Genomic DNA, 23,388 nt, shown 5'->3' on the forward strand with positions numbered 1-23,388 from the left:
GGGGAACCAGAACTGTGTGGGAATGTGATGTTGTTTGAAACAGACAATCTGGAGACACATTTTTTTTTCTTTTAAAAAATCAGTGTCTTCCCAATGATGCTACACCTTTTATTGGTATAGATTGCAGTGAATATGGTCTAACCAATTCCTGAGACACATTCATTGCACTTTTGCTATACCTTCAAGATGGCAGGAAGTTATATTGATCAGCACATATGTCTGGTGTTCCTGATATCATTTGGAAAAATTGCAAATAATTTTTTTTAAAGAATTATGAAGAAATGATCAGTCTGCCTTTTGATGTGCTCCTAGGCATGTGATGGCTGTTTACTGGCCTAAGGTGTTACAAAGTTGTCTACTTTGATAATTGTTTTCATAATGGAAGAACTATTGCCTCGTGCAGTAGATAAATCAGTGTAGCATACAACCCAAAATCTGTTATTTTATTCAGTATTGAACTGTTCAGGTAGAAGCACAGACTGTTCTCTACAATCTTCCCCATTACTCTAGGTGCAATGGTTCTGTGACCAGAGCAAACACACATTGTTCTTTCTACATGGTGCATTATGGAGATTACCGGTGAATGTTTTATGAAAGCAGAATCCAAAAAGAACAGCCAAAAATAAGAACAATGTTTTTCCTAGCTGATAATAAATTCTCCTGCTCAGATTAGGGCAACCATTCTTGACCCAGAGCAGAACAGTCCAACTGCACTGGAAGGCTGCACATGGTATGTGTTCTTTGAAGGCTATGCTCTTTTGTTTTAGTACAAATTTCATGTTAGTGTCTTAATGTTATTTTGTCAGTGCAACTGAGTTTCTGTTTTGTGTTATGGCTGCATGTTTGTCAAAACCCATTGACTTGTTTGCTTATTGCTAGTAGAAGGCATTGGGAGCTATTTTAGTGGAATAAATGATATTTAGTAATTATTCCATTCTACATGAAAATACCTAAACATATGCTCATATATGGGTTTACATACCATTTCACAATATAATTAGTTAGGAAAAATTTAACATGAACAGTCACAATAAGATATAAAATTAAAAAATTCTCCCTCAACAATCAACATATATAACATTGTTAAACCAGAAACTTGCAATATGATTAGAACTATGTCCAAACGGCTGGAGATTTGGTTCAAGATTTAAGAGCATGGGTTGCTTACCCAAAGGACCCAGATTCCATTTCAAGCACCCACATGACATTTCTCAGCTGTCTACAGTTCCATTTCCAGTGATCTGACATCCTCAGACAGACATGCATGCAGGCAAACACCAATGTACATCAAATAAACATTGTCATGGTTCCATGCCCCAACATAAACTATTTTCCCCTCTCTTTGGACTGGTGTGGGGGCACGGGAATAATTGAGACACAGTTCACACAGAAATATCAGAAGCGAGTCTCAAGATTCATCCAAATCCTGAAGATCACCTGTGTTTATTATCCAAACCCCTTTTTTCCCCTAAGGTAAACTAAGGTGGAAGTTCATTAGCATTCTGAGTAGCTGTAAAATCCTTAGACTGCCTCTTAACTGAAGCAGGCTTCAGTCATTTCTTATTTTGAGTCTTTCTTTCCTGAGAGGAAAGCTTAGGTCTTAGTTCTCAGGTACAATATTTTACCCAAAATGAATTCTGTGTCCCAGAAATTAAAACAGTCAAATGTTCAGTCTGCATCTTAGTAAAAGTAAACAGGATTCATACTTCAGCAAGTAGCAGCCATCGAAGTCACTCAGCTGGGTCTCTTTGTCTGGAATGTCTGGAGGCAAGAATCGCACTGTGCAGTGTAGAGTAGCAGTGACAGTGGGTCCTGAATCTGGCATTCCCTTCTGTGGCAGCTGGGAAAGCTGGATCACAGATTCCTCTTCGATCTCCTCTTATTTCATTTCTCCTGCTGAGCCATTATCAATTATGATGTCATCAGGCATGGTATCCTTCTGCTGAATGCACTGAACTAGTTGCTCTGGAACCAGTCATCCTGGGAAAAACACAGACATGCCCTTGACCCCAAATTAATATGGGGTTTGGCCCTTTCCAAAATCCAGTGCAAGGGTTTCTCCACCTTGCTTTAGCAAAGCTGCTCTTTGTACTATTATGCCACAATCTGCTGATGATCGCTCATGGACATCCATATTTAGAAAACTTAGTGTAAACAGTGCATGATTTAAGGTATTATGCGACATCTGAGGTTACAACTTTCCTGCTTTTTTTGGACTTGTGTTTTCAAGGAGCTATGCACACATTCCACAGTTCCTTGACCTTGAGCATTATAAGAAATACTGTTTTTTTTTTGTTTTTGTTTTTTTTTTGTTTTTTTTTTTTTTTTTTTTTTTGGTTTTTCGAGACAGGATTTCTCTGTAGCTTTGGTGCCTGTCCTGGAACTAGCTCTTGTAGACCAGGCTGGCCTCGAACTCCCAGAGATCCGCCTGCCTCTGCCTCCCGAGTGCTGGGATTAAAGGCGTGTGCCACCACCGCCCGGCAAGAAATACCTGTCTTATTATGATATTTCATTGGTTACAAAATCTTTGAAATGTTCTGTTAACATATCTGGACCCATCATCTGTTTTTATTACTTTCGGGTTTCCCATGCATGAAAAGCATTTCAAGCTATGAGTTATTACATGCTTGGTGGCTTCACCAGTTTGAGCAGTGGCCATCATGAATCCTGAATACATATCGATTGTCACATGCACATATCTCAATTTTCCAAATTCAGTAACATGAACAACATCCATTTGCCATATATGATTAAGAAGCAGTCCTTGGGGATTTACCCCCAAATGAAGCATGGGTAGATATTGTGGGCATCTCTCACATTGCTTAACAATTTGGCAAGTAGCTTCTCTGGTCAGCTTAAATTGTTTTCTTAAACTGTTTTGATGGTGCAAAGCATGCAACTGCTGAGTAAGTTCAGTCTGAGATAGAACAATTATTTTTGTAAGTTCGTCAGCTAAAGCATTATCTTCAGCTAATGGACCAGGAAGATTTGAATGTGCTCTGATATGTCCCTTAAAACATGGTAACTTTGAATATTGCATGGCCTCCTGAATCTTCTGAAACAATATCTCAAATTGTTTATTACTAGTCCCTATATAAGGGATGGTTTCCAATATTTGTAAAGCATTATAAATATACTGGTTATCGGTATATAGATTAAAATTTTTTTGCAAAATTTTTAAACACTAAAGCTACAGCTCACACCTCAACTATTTGAGCTGAAGCTGGTTCTGTCTGCACAACATGTCCTGTACTATTGACCACATAAGCAGCCTTCCCATTAGATGAGCCATCAGTGAAAATTAACAAAGCATCTTTTATGGGATCTTTTGCCACCATTTTAGGAAAAATGAATGAATGCAGTTGTGTAAACTGCAGTTACTGGTCAGCTGGAAAAAGATTATTGATCTGACCTTGAAATTGAGCAAATGAAATTGCCCAAGAATCACTATTTTGGAATAACCATTCTATTTGCTGCTTAGTGTATGGAACATTGATCACAGCTGGTTCTTTGCCAAAATATTTCCTAGATTCTATTACTGATCTTCTGTGCTAAGCATGCTACTGCTTCAAAATAAGGATTTAATACTTTAACTGGCAATACAAGAAGGTGCAGCCACAAAAGTGATCCATTTTTGCCATAAAACTGCTGTAGAAGCTAGTCTTGTAGGTAAAATACATGCCTGCCATGTTTGGCTGTAATAAATATAGCATACCTGTTGTTTCTGTATAGCCTGCTCTACCTGTGAGAGAACCTGTCTGGCAGTTTCTGAAAGCCGTCTGCTTGAATTTGGATCATTATCTCCTCTAAGGATTTCACTTATAAGCTTGAGGTCTCCTGTAGGAAACCTTAGATAAGGCCTCAGCCATTGTATATTTCCTAACAACTTTTTAAAGTCATTAAGAGTTTTTAAATCATCCTTCCTAATTTCTATCTTCTGAGGCTTAATTTCTTTGGGGTATAATATATGACCTAAATATTGAAAAGATAGTTGCCTCTGTACTTTCTTGGGAGCAATAATTAGTCTGTATGGCTTAGACTCTGTTGTAATAATCCATGTTTCTAGTAGAATTTCCTCATCTCTATAAGCAAGCAGGATATCATTCACATAATGGATAATATAAACCTTGCAAATTGATCTCTAACTTTTTGTATAGCCTGAGCTTCAAACTTCTGCCATAAGGTGGCATTATTTGCCATGCCCGGAGGTAAGACACTCCATTGATATCTCTTCATTGGCTCTCTGAAATTAACTAAGGGAATACTAAAAGCAAACATTTGGCAATCTTGTGGCACCAAAGGGATGGTATAAAAGCAATCTTCTAAGTCTAAAATAATTTTATGGGTGCCTTTTGGTATTGCTATAGAAGAAGGCAGCCTTAGCTGTGATGCCCCCATTTGCTGAATGGTTGCATTAACCTCCCTTACGTTCTGAATCAATCTCCACTTTCCTGATTCTTTTTAATAACAAAAATTGGAGAGTTCCATGGTGAATTAGATGGTGAAATTTGCTCATTATCCATCTGTTCTGGGCAGCTTGTAATTTTTCTTGCGTTAGAGGCTACTGATTTACCCATACAGGTTCATCACTTTTCCATACTATTTGGTCTGCTTGGAGTGCTAGTCCAATGCTTTCCTCTCTTGTATCTCCTACATAATCCTGGTTCTCTTCTAGTACTAGGGCTTTTTCTCCTACCAGAACATCATCTGACCTGATGCCCCAGAAGACTGCAACCAAAACAGCCTCTAGGTATTCCTGTAATTTGCATTCTCCCTGGGGCTAGGTCTCCTTGCTGGGATAAGACATAATTAGTTGTCTTTCTCTGTAAGGCAGCAGCTATGGTCATTCCATGTGTATATGATTGGCTAATATCCGAGCAAATTTGTATATAATCTGCAATGTTACCCTGCTTTTAAAAAGGTCTTATAGCCACCCTACATACAGCATTGCTGTTCTCAAAGGCTAACTGTTTAATTATTATCTATCCTGCTTCTGAGTCTCCAATCAACCTATTAGATACCTGTGTTATTCGGGAAACAAAGTCCTGAAATAACTCATCTGGTCCATGTCTTATACTAGATAACTCCTCAGTCTGTTCTTTTAACAATGTTCTTTTTACTACAGGCCTTCTTGGCTGCTGCACTAACTTGGACATATACTGCTATATCATATTCTAACTGTTGATTTGTTCCTGTATAAGGTCTCTCACCTACAAGCATCTCATCTGGTGAGTCCTGTTTCTCTCAGCTGTGGCCCGACACTGTTCTGTAAATTCAGTTTTCCACAATAGATAATCTCCTCCTGACAGACAAGCCTTGGCTATCTGCTTCCAATCCGCTGGTGGCAGAGATTCTACAGCTATATTTTCCACCAGTAAAGCATGCCATGGCACCGTATTGAGTGCAAGCAGTTTTTAATTATTTGAGTAACTTAAATGATATAAGAGTATGCATTCTAAGCAGATTTCCTTGCCCATCTCTCTGCTCCATTACTGGGAACAATTGAAATCCTTACATCTCTTCCCCTCTGCTAGTGGCTTCTCTGCTACAAGCTTGTAGAGGAGACTCACTGCTATTGTTATGCTTCTGTCTAGCTCTCTGTGCTATTACTGTAGGAAGAGAATTGCTCTTCTGACAAGCGCCTTGTATCTGCATAGTTTCTAGTCTTTGTAATAGCAAGGTTACAATCCTTCTCAAGCCTTTTATTTCTTTCTGAACCCTATCATCCTGTCTCTATCTTCTCAGGGCTGCTGTTTGCTAGTGAGGGAGATGAAGACTCCCTTTCATAGTCTAAATCATTAGTCTCTGGCCTATTGTAACTGCCGCGCTTTGTAAGGGTATCTAGCAACTCCTCAGGTGGCACGGATGGAATTATCTCCTGCTGCAGGATTTAAGTCCAACCTTTCCTGTATTAGCATCCAGAAATAAGGCATATCTTCAGGGATGCTTTCTGGTTCATAATTACAATAATGTTGTTGAATCCTCATTCCCACTCCTTTCCATGCTGCAACATCTAAGGTCCTGCACTCGGAAAACCGAGGACATATCTCCTCTATGAATTCTAAAAATTCCTGTATCTGATGCTTCTGTACTCTCTTTCCTCTGTCTTTTAACATGTCTGCTATTAACTGTATAACCATTTGATTGTTTTTTCTTGTCCCATATGTCTATATTTACAAATTTTTACTCCTGATATTACTGTCCTGCTTTATTTATCTGAGCGCTCACTCCTCAGGTATCCATGTGTGGTGAAATTCTTTTCTTACATGTTTCGCATGTTCTCATGCATACTTCTGGTCTCTTCTCTGGCATTCCTCGGGGTTCAATGGTCAGTCTCACATTGCAGGTACCACTATGTCGGGGTCCGATGCCCCAACATAAACCATTTTCCCCTTTCTCTGGACCAGTGTGGAGGCACAAGAATAATTGAGACACAGTTCACACAATAATATAAGAAGGGAGCCTCAGGATTCATTCAAATCCTAAAGAACACCCATGTTTATTATCCAACCGCCTTTTAGCCCCCAAAGTAAACTAAAATGAAAGTTCATTAGCATTCTGTTTCCGGGATAGCAGTAGTACAGTCAGGTCCACAACTAGGTCACTAGCTTGGAATTAACACCCCTTCTCAGGCATCTACATAATTACAAAAGAAAAGGAGCAACATATCCTGAGCTTTTGTTAGGGTAGCGACCGCCTGTCTGGAAGGGTCCATGACTGCTCTGGGTACCAACCATGGCAGTATCTCCACAGAATGAGTTTGCAGTGATTCATAATTAATAATAAATAAATAAATAAATAAATAATAAAATATCCTATAAGAAGAATGCTGTATTGATGATAGATTTAACAATGTGGAAATTTGATAATTTTTTGAAACTTGAGCTAGAGATAGATCTCAATACTAGATTTGCTTTGTTAGCAAACAAAAAGTCCCAGATTTATCTCCAGGACAACAATAAAAGGAGGTTGTTAAAAAAAAAATGAAAATTATATTGGTTTTCTATCACAGTGTGGAAATCACAAAATTAAATTATTCTAAAATTTTCTTTCATTGTTAATATTTTGCAACACTTGGATTTGTTACACCTTTGGCATCATACAACCCATGAGAAATTAATGTTATTAAAACATGTTATGAATTAAATTAATCACTGGAACAAAATGTCTTTGTGAGAAAGTATTACGTTTTAATTAAAAAAAACCCTGAAAACTTTCAATGACTTGTAAATGTCAAATTTGATTTTCATGTTCATCTAAGATCAAATGAGGAATTCTTAAAAGTCTCTTTGTCATGAAAGGAAAGAAAATAAAATGTTCATTTTTAACAGGTGCAATGTTGGAGGCCTTTAAGTAAGTTTTTTTTTTCACATTTAGTTGTTAGCATCACATATCCATTCTCAGCTGTGTATATAATAATATAAATGGAAAATAATTAAATCCTCTCTCGTCAAAATACATTTCTCTAAGATTGAAGTATAAAGTAACAGAATCAAGTAATCTCATTTTGAGTGAACATTTAAAGACAAGAAAACTGACTACAATGTTCACTTTCATTACATTCAATTTTTTCTATATTCCAAGGTATTTTCAACAACAGAAAATTATTTGATTTTTATCATAGCAACTAATAAGGGACAAGGTAAGAAGAGAGATCTCACTCTGGAGTTGGACTCTTTGGCTTAGAATTATGACTGCAATATTTCCTGTTATATGATTTTGAACCAATCTCACCACCACCTTGATCCATAACTTTCTTTTCTCATTCTAAGTGTACTGATGATTACAATTCCCCTTTTCAGGTGTATGAGGAAACATGTCACTAAACATTAAGTATTTTTCTTAGAAGTTTTGTCTTTTTTTTTAAAAAAAATCTCATTTAAAAATAGTTTTATCATTTGAATAATGAGCACATTGTAAATCCTATGAATTTAACATTTTCTTTAAGCATGACATGGTGGGTGATAAATTTAGACCTAACAATAGGCATTTGATCCAGTGAGTTTGTTCCCATTATGGTCTTATCTATTTTATTGATTCAGGTTGGCTCACTAACTTAGAGACAACTAAGTTAATCATTAAAATTATTTTTCTAGACTCTTAACCCTTATATTTTACATAAATGATTCAGAGGAAAAATTGAACATAGGAGGAAAAGTGCATATTGAGAAAGCAAACTGGTGAGTTATGTTGTAATAGAAGAGGTGGTACAGCTGGTTAAGAACAGCAGGGTGGTGTACCCAGTCCACCGTCAGTCACCTTGGAGATCAGCTCACAATACTGACAGAAGTCATATTTGGAGAATTATATAAGGTTTCCAAGACTGAATGTTGAAAGAATGAGATGATAGAAAATTATAAAATTATAAATCTGTCCCTTTTTTTAACTGAAGAGAAATTGAAACCAAAACATTGAAATTCCTCTTGTTGTATAATTGGGAAACACTTAACGGTAGATTTGGATGATTTTTTATTTATACAAGTTACTGTGGTAAGTTATTTAAAAATACATGCATTTTTATTCTTTTACTCTCTGCCTGTTTGTACTTAAATAGGAGTTGCTTGTGTTTTATTATTTAATGGTTTGACCGTCCTTTTAGGTTTAAAGGTTTCATGGTCTTTTATCAGTTTGTTGACAGATCATGTTCGCTTGCCCCGCAGCACAGAATGTACTATTTGTGTTGGACACGCTCCAGAGCCTTGGCTCAAAACTTATCTTTAATTCTAGAGTACTGGCCTTCGTGTGCAACTTATGCTAGGCAGAAGTTTATATATTTTCTGTTGGGTGGTATTGGTGGATAAAAACTTACTGATTTAAGACAGAATCCAATGTACAATTCAGAAAAATTATGAATTATTTTAAGTAAAACAGCCATAACTTGAATAATTTTTATGTAATATATATATCTTCCTAACATTTTAGAATATTAAAAACTGGAATAATAAAGCATGGACACTTTCAACACTTAGAGATAGTCAGTGAGATATAGATGATAAAATTACATGTGAAGATTAGAGAAACTCTAATATTTTAATGATCCTGATCACTATAAAGATATTTAACTATGAGACTTCTAGGCTAATAATGGCAAGAGTAGGTAAGCTGTCTCTTGTTGGTCATATTAATTCATTTTCATAATGTCTTAGTGTGGCATCAGTTTCAGGAAGAATCCAATATGAATAATTTTGCAAACAATTAGCATTTACATATGCAAACTGGAAATATAGAGATATAAATACAAATTAGAGTTTACTACTTTTTAAACATTTAGACCAAGTTTCTTCTAATTATATGGCTTCGGTTTCCCTAAGCAGAGTTTAAGCTAAATGCCTACATTGAAGTTTGATTTATTAAGAGGAATTCTGAATTTATACTCTAGTCCTTCCTCTTTAATATTTATCATGAAATAATAAGACACCCATTTTATAAGATTGATTTAAAAAAGGCTTTGATAATATTATGTTTAATTTTCAGTTAGATATTTTATTTTATTTTTTTAAAACGATCTTTTTTTAATTTACATATCCATGCCGGTTCCCTCTCCCTCCTTAACTCTCACTCCTCCCACGTATTCCCCCCAGCCCCTATTCACTCCTCGGAGAGGGTGGGTCCTCCTAAGGGAAGTCAACAAAGTCTGTCCCATAACTTGAGGCAGACCAAGGCGTGTTCCCTCCCCTGTCTAGGCTAAGGAAGTTATTCTTCCATAGGCAATGGGCTTAAAAAACTCAGTTTATGCCTAGGAATAAATATTGGCTTCACTGTCAATCTCCCTATAAACTGCCCAAGCCACACATCAGTTAGATTTCTTAATGTTAAGTAAGATTTTTAATTTTTTCTTACATATTTTATCTTGCATTATGTATATTTAAGGAATATTATGCTATTCAAATAATTACTAAATTGGGGTTGTCAGCATTCCACTTCATAATTTTTTTATAAACCTGTAATCGCTGCCTACAATACATAGGTGATTTATATTTCACAATAGCCTATCGAATGCCTTTTGAGTCACTACAGGAAATGAGGCTCCACAAAAGTTATGATGAGGACCAAGAAACATTACGTAATCTGTTTTCCTAAGTATGCACTGTGTATGTGTATTGTGATACTACAAAGTATCTACAAATATTGTACATGCTTTCTTGAAAATTTAAGTATCTAAGATTCTTGAGAGAAACTGCTTTCTTGTTTAGATGATATCAAATTTGAATGTTCATATATATATATAATTGAACTCAAAGCCACATATTTACTAGGCAATGGGCTATGTCCTTAGCTCTATTTGACATTATTATTACTTAAAATTTCTTATTTATATACAAGGTATTGTGAACAGATTCCCTTCCCTTTTATCTTCTCTAAGTCCTATACCCACAGTTTTAATGTCTTTTGTAACTAGTCCAACTTTTTTTTCTTTATTTTTCTGTGCAAGACTTGGGCATATGATCATATTTGCTATGCATTTACACTTGCAAATCATGTTTAATCCATAAGGCAAGGTATTACAGTGTTTAACTCTGTCCAGATCTTAGATTCTTTTTTATTTTTTATAAAAACAACACACTATCTTTTTTCATTTTACATACTCATCCCAGTTCCCACTCCCTCCTCTCCTTCCATTCCCTTCATCATCCCTTCTGCCCCACCTTCAATCAGAGAGGGTAAGAAACATTGATTTGGTGAAGTTCCAAGGTCCTCTCTGCTGTACCTTCGCTGAGCAAGATATTCCCCCAGAAAATATGGTTCCCAAAAAGCTAGTACAAGCAGTAGGGATATATCCTGGTGCTACTGCAAATGGACCCGCAGTCTGCCCAGTCATATAACTGTCGCCCACATTCAGAGGGTCTAGTTTGGTCCTATGTTGCATCCTTCCCTGTCTGGCTGGAGTTGGTGAGCTCCTATTAGCTCACATAAACTGTTCAGTGGGTGTCCCGATCAGGATCTTGAGCTCTTTGCTCATGTTCTCACTTCTCTCACTCTTTAACTGGACTCGGGGAGCTATCATCTCTGCCCTTCCTCCACCTCTACTATCTCATTCACTCAAGTTTTCCTACCCTCTAGCCTTCTCCCCTTCTCCTTCCTTTCTGTCTTCCCTTCTCCCCATACCCCTATGATTCATCACAGAAAACATTAAAACCAACAAATTCTTAGATTCTTTTTTTTTAAATGAACAATTATTTTATATGGTTGTCTGCTTTGCTTGCATGCTTATCTTGCACCGTGTGTATGAAGTACCCTCAGAGGCTTAAAAAGGAAGTTGTATTCTCGGGAACTGGAGAGTTGTAGGGAGTTGGGAATTACATATCGGTGCAGAGCATCAAACACAGGTCCTCTGGAAGAGCAGAGGATATTATTAATGCCTGAGACATCACTCCAAGCCCAAGTTCTTACTACATTTCCAGACACTCTTCCATGATGTTTTCTGGGTCCCATTGTGGATAACAAAGAGTTGGGGCTGAACTCAGTCCTTTGAAGAGTTATGAGTCATTGCTTTGACTGTCACCCATTGCTAAAGAGTTCTTTGTATAAGAATGAGACATATTTCAATCTTTGGTGGTAAATATAAGTATGTAGAAAACAATTCAACTGCATGTTTAACAAAACATTAGTAATAGCTGCTATCATAAGACCCATGTTCTCCCAGGCCATAAATAATTGACCATGTTTACAATACTGTGTTTCAGTTTTGAAGGTGATTACATTGAATCTTTAGTTTTCTTTTGGTAGGATGTTCATTTTTACTATGTTAATTCTCCTGAGCTGTGAGCACGGGTGTTCTTTTATCTTCTGATATCTTCACTTTCTTTTTTCAAGTACTTGATGTTTTTGTTGTACAAGTCTTTCACTTGCTTGGCTAGAGTTACCTCTAAGGTATTTTGTATTGCTGGAGGCTGTTATGAAAGTTCTTTCTCTGATTTTTTTCTCAGTCTGTTTGCCATTTGTGTATCGAGGGCTAGTCATTTTTAAATCTTGTTTCCAGTCACTTCACTGATTATGTTTATCAGATTTAGGAGTTCCTTGCTGGAATTTTTGGGGTCACTTATATATACTCTGGTATAATCTGCAAATCTCCACCAGTTTTCTTACTGCTCTAGCTAGAACTTCAAATACTATATTGAATAGATATGGAGAGAGTGTACAACCTTTCATGTTCTTGATTTTAGTGTCGTTGTTGTGAATTTCTCTCCATTTAATTTGGTTAAACAAGTAATTACTATGAATGGGTATTATATTGTAAAGTAGAGCTTCAGAAATATTGCTAAAATAAAAAATACACTGACTTTCAGTTAGACATATTATTAAATTCTGCCATTGTCAATTATTAAATAAGACAAATTGACTTAGTTACTCTGGTTCTGTGTGTATGTTTTTGTGTATATCACAAGCCTTAGAATTGACTGTAATATATATTTTCTGGTATAGTGTTCACTTACTAAAAATGAGGAACTTAGTGTATGTCTATTACAGTCATTTAATGGGAACATAAGAGAATTTACTGATGATTTGCTAGGACTAGGAATATTATGTCCGAAGGAAACCTTTAATACACTTTGGTTCAGAAAGGGGAATGTGTAAATATTAATATATTTATAATAAAAATCAAACAATTCAAGGGTATAATCCCCAAACTTGTCACAGATAAAACATTTACTAATTTTACCTGAGAATATAAATGTAGACTAAAACAAAAACATTTTTCAGTTGCATATATACCATTTTCCTAAGGATAGTGGGTCATAGGAAGAGCACAGATTATCATGGAAGTGTGGAACTGCCTGTGAAATATGAAAAAGTATAGTTTTGTTAAAGGTAGTGTTCATGCAGTTTGTTGGGGAAAGGAGCAAAGAGGAGCATCAGTATTGAGAGAGGAATAATTAAACCTGTATCAGTCTTGTTATTTTTCTCAGGTCTGATACGTTCTCCTTTATTCTCCTTAATGAGTGATAGTACCTTCAAAAACCTAGATGTTTAGCATTTCTCCTTTTCTTGCTATTAGGCAACTGTGGACCATATTGTTTGTAATCCTTTACAGTTTATAAATAACTAGTACTTGAATATTGATTCACGTTAGTTTTTATTTCATTGTTCTCTTTCCCCTTTTCTTTCTAATTTTTATTTTTCAGGAATAAAGTGGTTGTTAGAAAAAAACCCACTAAAAACATCATAGCAAAATGAAGCTCTTCCTTCTGCTTTCCTTCATTGGGTTCTGCTGGGCTCAGTATGACCCACACACTCTATATGGACGAAGCTCTATTGTCCACCTGTTCGAGTGGCGCTGGGTTGATATTGCCAAGGAATGTGAGAGATACTTAGCTCCTAAAGGATTTGCAGGGGTGCAGGTAATATTTGTTCACAATTTAAATGCAGAGTGCACTGTGGTTATATAAAAATGTTTTCTGTTACATTTTTGATTATTTTTAAGCAATGTTTTAATTCACATACTTTCTTGAGGAAGAAAAAAGTTTAGGGATGGTAACTTTGTATCTTGTTTTAGGACACCAGGAGGCTCTCTCCATTGTGCTGTCAATGTTTTTATTTGTTCTAAAATATATCTACAAGTACACAACCTAAGAATTGCAGGATCATCCATAGTTTTTTTTTAATATTTATTTATTATGTATACAATATTCCATCTGTGTGTAATACATGCAAGGCCAGAAGAGGGCACCAGACCCCATTACAGATGGTTGTGAGCCACCATATGGTTGCTGGGAATTGAACGCAGGACCTTTGGAAGAACAGGCAATGCTCTTAACCTCTGAGCCATTTCTCCAGCCCTCATTCATAGTTTTCTACAGGATTTGTTTATGTAAAGTAAGCCATAACTAATCTGATAATCTTAATTATTTTATTTGTAGGTCTCTCCACCCAATGAAAATCTTGTAGTTAACAATCCTTCAAGACCTTGGTGGGAAAGATACCAACCAATTAGCTACAAAATATGTTCAAGGTCTGGAAATGAAGATGAATTCAGAGACATGGTGACTAGGTGTAACAATGTTGGGGTAAGTGAAGTCATATTTCCTTTGAAGTTATTAACTGAAAAACCATTTTCTGCCTTATGTTTTCTATTTTTCTTGAAAAGAAACATTCAGACTTTAATTTTTTCTTTACATTTTAGCTACAACTAAAAATTAACTTCCTCTTTTATGGTCAATTTTTTAAAAAATTTCTTTTCTTTAATATGAACCATTTAAAGAAAAGTTTAGGGGGATGGGAACTTTGTATCTTCTTTTATAACACAAGGAGGCCCTCTCCATTTTACTGTCAACATTTTTAGTGGTTCTAACAGACCATAAAGCAAAACTTGGACTATTTATCCTTGTAACCACACTCATTTTCTACCAACCATTTTCTATTAAGGTAACAGAAATTTTAAGTGCAATATGTACTTTCACTTTTCTAGTAAATAGCTATTTCTCCTAATAATAACCAGTATCTACCATTTTTTTTCCTTCAGAGACTAAAAATGACTCACATTAACTCCGTTTAAGAACAATAATGTCTATTTTTCTTAACCTAATTATATATTATTTTAAAATAACACATTTCATTTGATTTTAGTGATAACAGTTTCTGGGATTTCATTTATGAGCTTTATACATCCTCAAGCTGATATTAGGGCTGTTCATGATTGTCATTTCACATTGGTTTTTTTTTTCACACTTGACTTTTTGTCTTGTCTAAAATTAAACTATAAAACAGCATATCTATCTATCTATCTATCCATTTACCTATATATTTGAGTGTTCTGTGCAGTCTAATTATATACATTTTATCTTTCTATTTTAATTTGAATAACACACTTTTTTGTTCAGGTCCGTATTTATGTGGATGCTGTCATTAACCACATGTGTGGAGAAGGGGCTCAAGCAGGAACCAGCAGTACATGTGGAAGTTATTTCAACCCACAAACCAGGGACTTCTCTGGAGTTCCATACTCGGGTTGGGATTTTAACGATGGCAAATGTAGAACTGGAAGTGGAGGCATTGAAAGCTACAATGATGCTGCTCAGGTGAGGAAAATGATCAGAATAAACAATTCTCTCCTCAGTATGCACATAGAACTTTTGGAATACTATTTGAAATGTAGTTTAGATTCCTTAAGCAATGCATTACTAGGTGTTAGAAATGCAAATAAATCTTCAAAAACATTTCTAGTTATTTGATGTTTTAAAGTTTGATATGTGTACCAGTATAAAAGAAAGAAATAAAAGGAATGGAAAAGAGAGAGGAAGACAAAGCGTTTTCTCAATCAACTATAATATTACCTATGTCATTTCCTCATTGTTCCACCTTCATGCTGGAAAATATTTTTAGGGTGTATTCACAATAGAATGTGAATGTTCCCATTGCCCCATGAATAGGCTTTATGAAGCTTCCTAATAGACCAATTTGTAAATATGTGACTAGTCAAATGGAGTGTGAGGTGACAGGTGACATTTAAATCTATTTTTTTTTTTTGCTTGTTTGTTTCAATAGGTCAGAGACTGTCGTCTTACCGGTCTTTTGGATCTTGCACTTGGGAAAGATTATGTTCGTGGCAAAGTGGCTGACTATATGAACCATCTCATTGACATTGGTGTAGCAGGATTCAGACTTGATGCTTCTAAGCACATGTGGCCTGGAGACATAAAGGCAGTTTTGGATAGACTGCATAACCTAAATACAAAATGGTTCTCTCAAGGAAGCAGACCTTTCATTTTTCAAGAGGTAAAGTAATACACATGTGTATATATAAATGACATCAGTTTTGCTAGCCAGAAGATGGATGGAAGATTTTATTAAACATAATTTCAATAAATAAATTTCTGAATACCTTATTAAATGTGAAATTTCTTTAACTCTCTTTTATTTAGATATAACAGACTTAATTCTTTTCCAGAATAATGGTTCAAAGGAGTGTAGAGAATTTGTGTAGCCTGCGATACTATTGGTTCAATTAGTATATACTCAGGGATGATTATGCCAAGCAGAAAATTTATAGTCATTGACTCCAGCTTGTCTTTCTAAATTTGACTCCTGTCTGAAGTATTATTCAATGTGTAAAATTTGGGTAACCTGGAAATATTTCTGTGCACATTTTTCATGTGAAGAGGTTAGTACTGTTTTGTAATTGATTTCTTTAGAAAACTACATGAATTTTAATTGCTGAACTCATCTGTATGTAAGTACTTTGAAGGTCTGAATTTCTGAATTTTAAATTATATGTTAAATTTAAATACTATTTATTGGACAAAAATGTCATTGTCACTAAATTTCTTTCAATTATAAAGAAATAGGAAAACCTAATTTGAGCATCAACAGCATAGAGAATTTAAAAAATATTATTTTGATATTGAATATTTTAATATTACTTTATCCAATTTATGACAGTTTCCCCTATATCTCTTCTAGGTAATTGATCTGGGTGGTGAGGCGATTACAAGTAGTGAGTATTTTGGAAATGGCCGTGTGACAGAATTCAAGTATGGAGCAAAACTGGGCACAGTTATGCGCAAGTGGAATGGAGAGAAGATGGCCTATTTAAAGTAAATACATCATGCTTTGTTATTGTGTCTGTCACATGTGTGTTGTCAACCAAATACATGGACATCTTAGAACACTCTAATTTATTAACTATTTATCAAGAAATTTGTTACCAAGAAGGTTCACTGCTCTTGAAATCACAATTAATCATCTGTAATTAATCATTTTCATTTTCATTGTCAATAACAAGGAGGCATTTAGAAACATCAAGCATCACCTAAAGATTTTTTTTTCTGTCTGAGATATAAGCCAACTAGGGTTTGATAATTATAATCTGTTAAAGTCAGAATATTATTTCAAAAACCATTCTACTCATAAATAAAACTACAATGTGGACACACTATTATGTTTATGCATTGCAAAAATTAGTTTGAAATGTTAAACTGTTTATAAAATATCTTATTTTTCATTTTTTCATAATGTGATATAGATATTTACCCTTCATGAGTTTATCTACATTACATTACATTCTTACATGAGAAATGTAAATGAAATACAAATAAGCTTACCATACCTAGAATCATGGGATCTGTTAGGCAATTATATATGTGTATATACACATACCTGGGAGAAATTTTTTACTGTGGAATAATCTTTTAGTTATATAATCAGTAGTTAAATGAAAATAGATTACAGAAAGAGATACAGATTTAGGGTAACCTAAAGGTATTGTCAAACAATAATCATATTTTTTAAAAATAGGAACTGGGGCGAAGGTTGGGGTTTCATGCCTTCTGATAGAGCCCTTGTCTTTGTGGACAACCATGATAATCAGCGAGGTCATGGGGCTGGAGGATCATCCATCCTGACCTTCTGGGATGCTAGGTAGGCAAAACCATTTTTCACTGCTTTGTTACTTGTCCTTTATGGATGATAAATTTTCTGTTCTTCTATTATAATATTATTTTATAATTTTCAGACTCTATAAAATGGCAGTTGGATTTATGTTGGCACATCCTTATGGATTCACACGAGTAATGTCAAGTTACCGTTGGCCAAGATATTTTGAGAACGGAAGAGTAAGTTTAAATATATTTTTTCAATAAAAGGGAAGAGGTTATAATTTCACACAAAATTTGTTGCATAAAAAACATGCCACCAAATCTTAATATACTGTAATTTTAGTAATATAAGTATATTGTAAAAGTACCAACTACTTTATCATTATGAGAAAATCTTGAAAAGTAGAGATCAAGGTACAAAAGGGAAAACATAGGAGTTTAATAGTACTTACCTCTTCAATGATATATAGAGATTGTGCATAGGAACACCTGCAATGATGATAAACAAGTTCATTTGATGTTGGACTAGAGTTTTGCCTTATCCCTGGGTAGCACCTGCCAGGGCTGAAGGAGTCCAGAAAGAACAGCAAGAGACTTTTGGAGAACAGCTCTTTTATTAGGAGAGGGCAGGGAACAGATATACCCCAGAAAGAAAAGCTGGTTGGACCCCTGTGGTGGTATGTTCCTGGTTGGGGGCAGGAACAACCAGTATGCTTCATGTACATACATGGGAACAGCAAGGGCCAGGGCAAGAAACCTTATAAGGTCATGTAGAAAAGAAAGAAATTCTAGCCTGGCATGTTTTTCTATTCCGATATACAGCAACGAGTCCTCATAGCCTTGGAGAAACGTGAGCTTATCAGTTGCTACATCCACCAGGGTATGATAGCACCCTGGGGTGTCTATCTGTTGGGGTTTGTTGGTGCAGAGCAGGCAGGGGATGTGGGATATGGGTGAGGCATATGGAGCGGGAAACAGTAAAACTCTTGCTGCCCTCAGGATGAGGAAATCTGGGGATTTTGGCATGCTTCTACCCCATCTTCGTTTTGGGCCAGCCCTGCCATATAAAACTTGAGCAAGATAAATATTTGGTAAATACTTTTAGAATATTTTGATGGAAAGAAAAGAAATCATTTGGTGTAACTGAGATTAACTAATATATATATACATACATATACATATATATATGTATACATATGAATTCTGTTAGATGAATCAAATAAATTTGAAGACTGATTCAAGAATACTAAGCATTATGAAAATATCATGAAAAACTTTAACTGAACCATTTCAAAAAGCAACCAAATGCCTGGGGAGATGACATAGAGGGAAAAGCTCTTGAAGACAGTAAAAGGGTTCATCTCCCTGGCATGTTGCAATATTGAGCAGTTTGGTGTCTCATCTGTATCACAACTACCCAACAGATAGGAACCACAGATTTGTAGGTCATCAAATTGGATAGTTCTTTGTTTAGAAGAGAGACCTTTCCTCTATTGTCAATAGAGAGACTGTTCAATTGTTTTAGGAAGATGTGTAAATGTGTTGGCAATCATGAAATGCATATTAAAACTTTGGAAAATGTATTACAGAATATTAGAATAAATTTATTAGTATTTTTATTTCAGAGATGGTATGAAACCTAAGCTTATATTAATTTGAAAATTAATTATACTTGATAAGGAAGCTCTACAGATATTGATATTTTTTAGTAAGCAAACAATATTTCCGTTTTATAGATGATGAGATTCAGGGATAGAGGACTTATGTATCTTGAATGAGTTTTTTTTTAAGACATTGGTACTGGATTCTGTCCTTCTTTAATCTTTCTGATATAAATGCTCTTACCACTTTCGTGATACAAAAGAAATTAGAGAGATATTAAGAAGTTATTGCTTGAAAAGGCACTGAGCGAATAAAAGTGTGTATAATAAAAATGTCGTATTTCTCTGAAATATGACTCTAGAGAAATACTCAGTAATGTTCCAAAGTTAGACACTAAGTATATACTATAGAGAATCGGACTGTGAGTTCGAGACCAGCCTGGTCTACAAGAGCTAGTTCCAGGACAGGCTCCAAAACCACAGAGAAACCATGTCTCGAAAAAAACCAAAAAAAAAAAAAAAAAAAAGAATCAGGTTGCAGAACTTTTTTAGTTAGGTGCAATGAAAATGGAACATGAATGTCAAAATCCTGCCATTTTTTCTTGTAATTAAGGATATCAACGATTGGGTTGGACCACCAAATGACAATGGAGCAACCAAAGAAGTGACGATTAATGCAGACACCACTTGTGGCAATGGCTGGGTCTGTGAACATCGATGGCGCCAGATAAGGTTGGGAGTGTCCCCTACAGATCTTGTCTAATAAGAGAATTGTTTAACTTTTTGTTTTAAATTGTTGAATATAAAGGGTACGAGCATTTTACGTGATATTGTGCTTTTAGGAACATGGTTGCCTTCAGAAACGTAGTCGGTTTTCAGCCTTTCTCAAACTGGTGGGATAATGGCAGCAATCAAGTAGCTTTTGGCAGAGGAAACAAAGGCTTCATTGTCTTTAACAATGACGACTGGTAGGTGGAAATCAACTAAAGTAGGATTGTATACTTTTATTTATTTTTTTTTAATTGTATACTTTTATAATTTTACCTCCTTCCTTTTGCTTCCTGCTCATTTGTAGCTGAAAACATTTTTGTTAATGGATTTAAGAAAGCACACTTACCTAAAAACAAGAAAAAAAAGATGCTTCTCTCAATTTGTTTCTCCATTTTTTATAGATTTTGTTTTAAGTAGAATTTTTTTGCTGTTGTTTTTGGTGTATTCTTACACTGTCATATTCATATATTCTCATTCATATACTCACGTGATATCTGTACAAAACATATAAACATTCAGCAAGTCTTAAAATCAGTGAACATATGGGTATTATTAGATTCAAAATACTTTCCCCCATCTCCTAGCTCCGTATCACAACTATTTATTTTTCTGTTCCTTTGTTATCTAAACTTAAATTTTCTGCCTCTGTGTGATGAATAGTTTCAGTGCATTTGTCTACTTACTCTGGCTGTTGGTTTTTCTCAGGAGGCAATTGAGGTTTTTTCTACAGTTGTAGATTGATTATTGCCCTTCTGATTTTGATGCATGTATGTGTTTTCTTCTCCTTGAACATTTTCCTATATACAACTATACGTAGAGAATCTTTGTGCCAGTAGTTGGCAATCTCAGTGTCAAGTTTCATTTTTTTTTTTTGCTCATTTTGGATTATTGTTAGTTTCTTTTCTGATGCTGTGATCAAACATCATGAGCATGTCGGCTTGCAGAAGAAAGATTTTATTTGGGCTTGCAATTCGAGGTCATTTGTTGTGTTAGGAGCAGCGAGGCTGCGTCCCCAGCACCCGGCCGCCCACATGGCTAGCTCTAGCTTATGCCCTGAAATAATTACACGGAAACTGTATTCTTTTAAACACCGCTTGGCCCATTTCTATCTAGCCTCTTCTAGGCTAGCTCTTGCACCTGGACTAGTCCATTTCTAATAATCTGCTGTAGCCCACGAGCTGTCTTACCAGGAATGATCTTAACCTACGTCTGCCTGGAATTGGAGAGTCATGGCGACTCACTGACTCAGCTTCTTTCTCCCAGCATTCTGTTCTGTTTACTCCTCCCACCTATGTTTTAACCTATGAGGGCCAAGCAGTTTCTTTATTGTTTAACCAATGAAATCAACAGATTGATATATGACACTCCCACATCAGTCATTAGAATGGAAAAGCAAGGTATGAGGGCAGGAATAGGAAGTTGATTACTCACACTTTGAACCACAGTACAATACAGAAAGTGCGCACTGGAGAAGGTAGGAGTCTTTCTCTGTCAAAGGCTGCTTTCAGTGACACAGTTCCTCCACATCCACATTAGCTAGCCTCCCTAAACTATGCCACCACAGGGAACCAAATTTTCAATTAAACAAGTGCTCTTTTTACATAATTATCTATGTATAATAATCTATATCTATTCCTGTATCATCTATCATCTATCTATGTATCTATCTTTCTATCTCGATCATCTATCTATCTATCTATCATCTATCTATCTATCTATCTATCTATCTATCTATCTATCTATCGTCTATCTATATCGATCTGTCTATCTTTATGGCTAGTAAATTATAACTTATAATTACACATCACATAGTTTAGAAAGTTACTTAATTTGGAGATGGTCTGCTTTCTTGAATTTGTTTGAATTTGACTCTTTTTTCCTTTTCAGGTCATTGTCAACAACTTTACAAACTGGTCTCCCTGAAGGCACGTACTGTGATGTCATTTCTGGAGATAAAATTGATGGCTATTGCACCGGAATTAAAGTCTATGTTTCTGGTGATGGCACTGCACAGTTTTCTATTAGTAATACTGCTGAAGACCCATTTATTGCAATCCATGTTGAATCAAAACTCTAAAATTTAAAATAAATTTATACTGAGAGCATCAATCATTTGTATTTCTTTTCTTTTGCATAATTTAATTTTTATACTTCATTCACACTTATAAAATCTGTAACAGTAATGATCTTGAATTGGTAAAAAATGTTATTGAAATCAATGTAATTTTGTGAAAATTATATACAGGGTTTTTAAAATGTTTTAGAAGATTCTTTTTAAGTTGTTTGTTAATGGTAATTCTCAGATCTTTGAAGATATCCTGAGAAATATATTGTTTTTATCTCAAGTACCATTTGTTTCATAGTACCCTAATTTCTCTTCTTTCATATATATACACACACACATATATATGTATATATATACTCACTTTGATCTTATTCATTTCCTTTTCTTTCATTTTCTCTCCCATTTTTCACCAGATTTCTTCTTATTCAATACAAACATTCCCTTCCCCGTTTTTTTATGACTTTTTTTGACCAACTGCTCTTAGGTAGGGTTGCCTGCAAGAGCATGGGTAGAAAGTTATTACTTGAACATTATTACTTGAACAAAAGCAAATGGCCAGTATATAAAACACTGAGGAATATAATCTACCCCATGTTAGCAATTGCTAATTGCTTATAGCCTCCCAAGAAGGGATGGGGCCAATCCGTAGTTGAATCTTTGTGTGCCAAGTATCAAGCAGTACTTGTGAAGTTAGTCAATACTTTCAGAGTTTATGAAAGCAAGAGTCATTTTATGTACCAATGACATCATCTCACAACACTCCCTTCAATCCTGTTCTTTTGTTTTCTTTCCACCACCTCTTCTATGATATTCCTTGATCTTTGAATGGGGTTTTATAGATGTCATTGCCGCGCACCGCGCCCCCGTGTCTGTGCTTCGTGCGCTATTACCCAGTTTGCGAGCTTCGGGGAGGGGAGCTGGAGGTTAAGATACACAGACACACACAGAGAGACAGTGACACGGGTCATCCTTGAATTCCCCAAGAATGCCCCCTTTATTGTGTTCAGGGGCAGATTATATAGAGATAGCCATGGCCCAGCCAAACCCACCAGAAACCACTCTCCTGCCATCAGGAACTCCTGAAGGTCTCATGCTCAGAGCAGCTGTAGGCACTCAGATCAGAGGATTACAAGAAATTCAGGATCTGGGGTCTCTCTGCTCCCAACATGTCCCTTTCTAGGATGAGTGCTCATCAGTTTCTTAATGTTATCACTTTGAACAGTATGAGTTTCTGCTTTGTCTGTCACCCACAGAAAAGGAAACTTCACTGACCAAGGGTTAGAACAATACAAATCAATGGTATGAACATAACCGTGTAGAAAATAGACACAATAATGTCTGCTTAGCAAAAGATCCATAGTAGTTTTTCTCAAAAGTTCATTTACATACTGAACTATGAGCTTTGGTTAGGTTTAGAGTACCAGGTAAGATTTCCTCTTGTGAAGTGAGTATGCAATCCAGTCATTATACATTTGATTATCTCCATAGCCATTATGCTATCTCTATACTAGTGGGTAATTTTTCCCTGGCATGTTGGTTTTGTAGCTGACACAATTTATAGTTAGATATGTCCTCTGATGACTTTTCTATCCTCAAAGTCTGCATAGAACCTTTCAAAACTAAGAAAACTATCAAGCTA

General features: G+C 35.5%; 1 protein-coding gene across 1 annotated transcript; it reads left to right on the forward strand.

The window, feature by feature from the left end:
* Nucleotides 1–692: 692 nt before the first annotated feature.
* Nucleotides 693–21,793, forward strand: LOC121445999 (alpha-amylase 1-like). Its single transcript, XM_041648251.1, has 11 exons — nucleotides 693–730; nucleotides 13,125–13,340; nucleotides 13,860–14,006; nucleotides 14,820–15,017; nucleotides 15,484–15,714; nucleotides 16,399–16,532; nucleotides 17,233–17,355; nucleotides 17,450–17,549; nucleotides 19,527–19,645; nucleotides 19,756–19,881; nucleotides 21,572–21,793. Exons 2-11 carry the CDS (start codon nucleotides 13,173–13,175, stop codon nucleotides 21,759–21,761), a joined length of 1,536 nt encoding a protein of 511 aa, XP_041504185.1. The 5' UTR covers nucleotides 693–730; nucleotides 13,125–13,172; the 3' UTR covers nucleotides 21,762–21,793.
* The last annotated feature ends 1,595 nt before the right edge of the window (nucleotides 21,794–23,388 follow it).

The sequence above is a fragment of the Microtus oregoni genome, unplaced genomic scaffold (genome assembly GCF_018167655.1).
Source record: "Microtus oregoni isolate MIOR12 unplaced genomic scaffold, Mior012 000000F_ref0000247, whole genome shotgun sequence".
Taxonomy (NCBI): Eukaryota; Metazoa; Chordata; class Mammalia; order Rodentia; family Cricetidae; genus Microtus; species Microtus oregoni.

Coding starts and splice junctions, on each gene's coding strand:
- LOC121445999 (XM_041648251.1), top strand. CDS start 13,173: ATGAAGCTCTTCCTTCTGCTTTCCTTCATTGGGTTCTGCTGGGCTCAG. Junction 15,715..16,398: donor GACCTTTCATTTTTCAAGAG/GTAAAGTAATAC, acceptor TATCTCTTCTAG/GTAATTGATCTGGGTGGTGA. Junction 19,882..21,571: donor GTCTTTAACAATGACGACTG/GTAGGTGGAAAT, acceptor TTTCCTTTTCAG/GTCATTGTCAACAACTTTAC.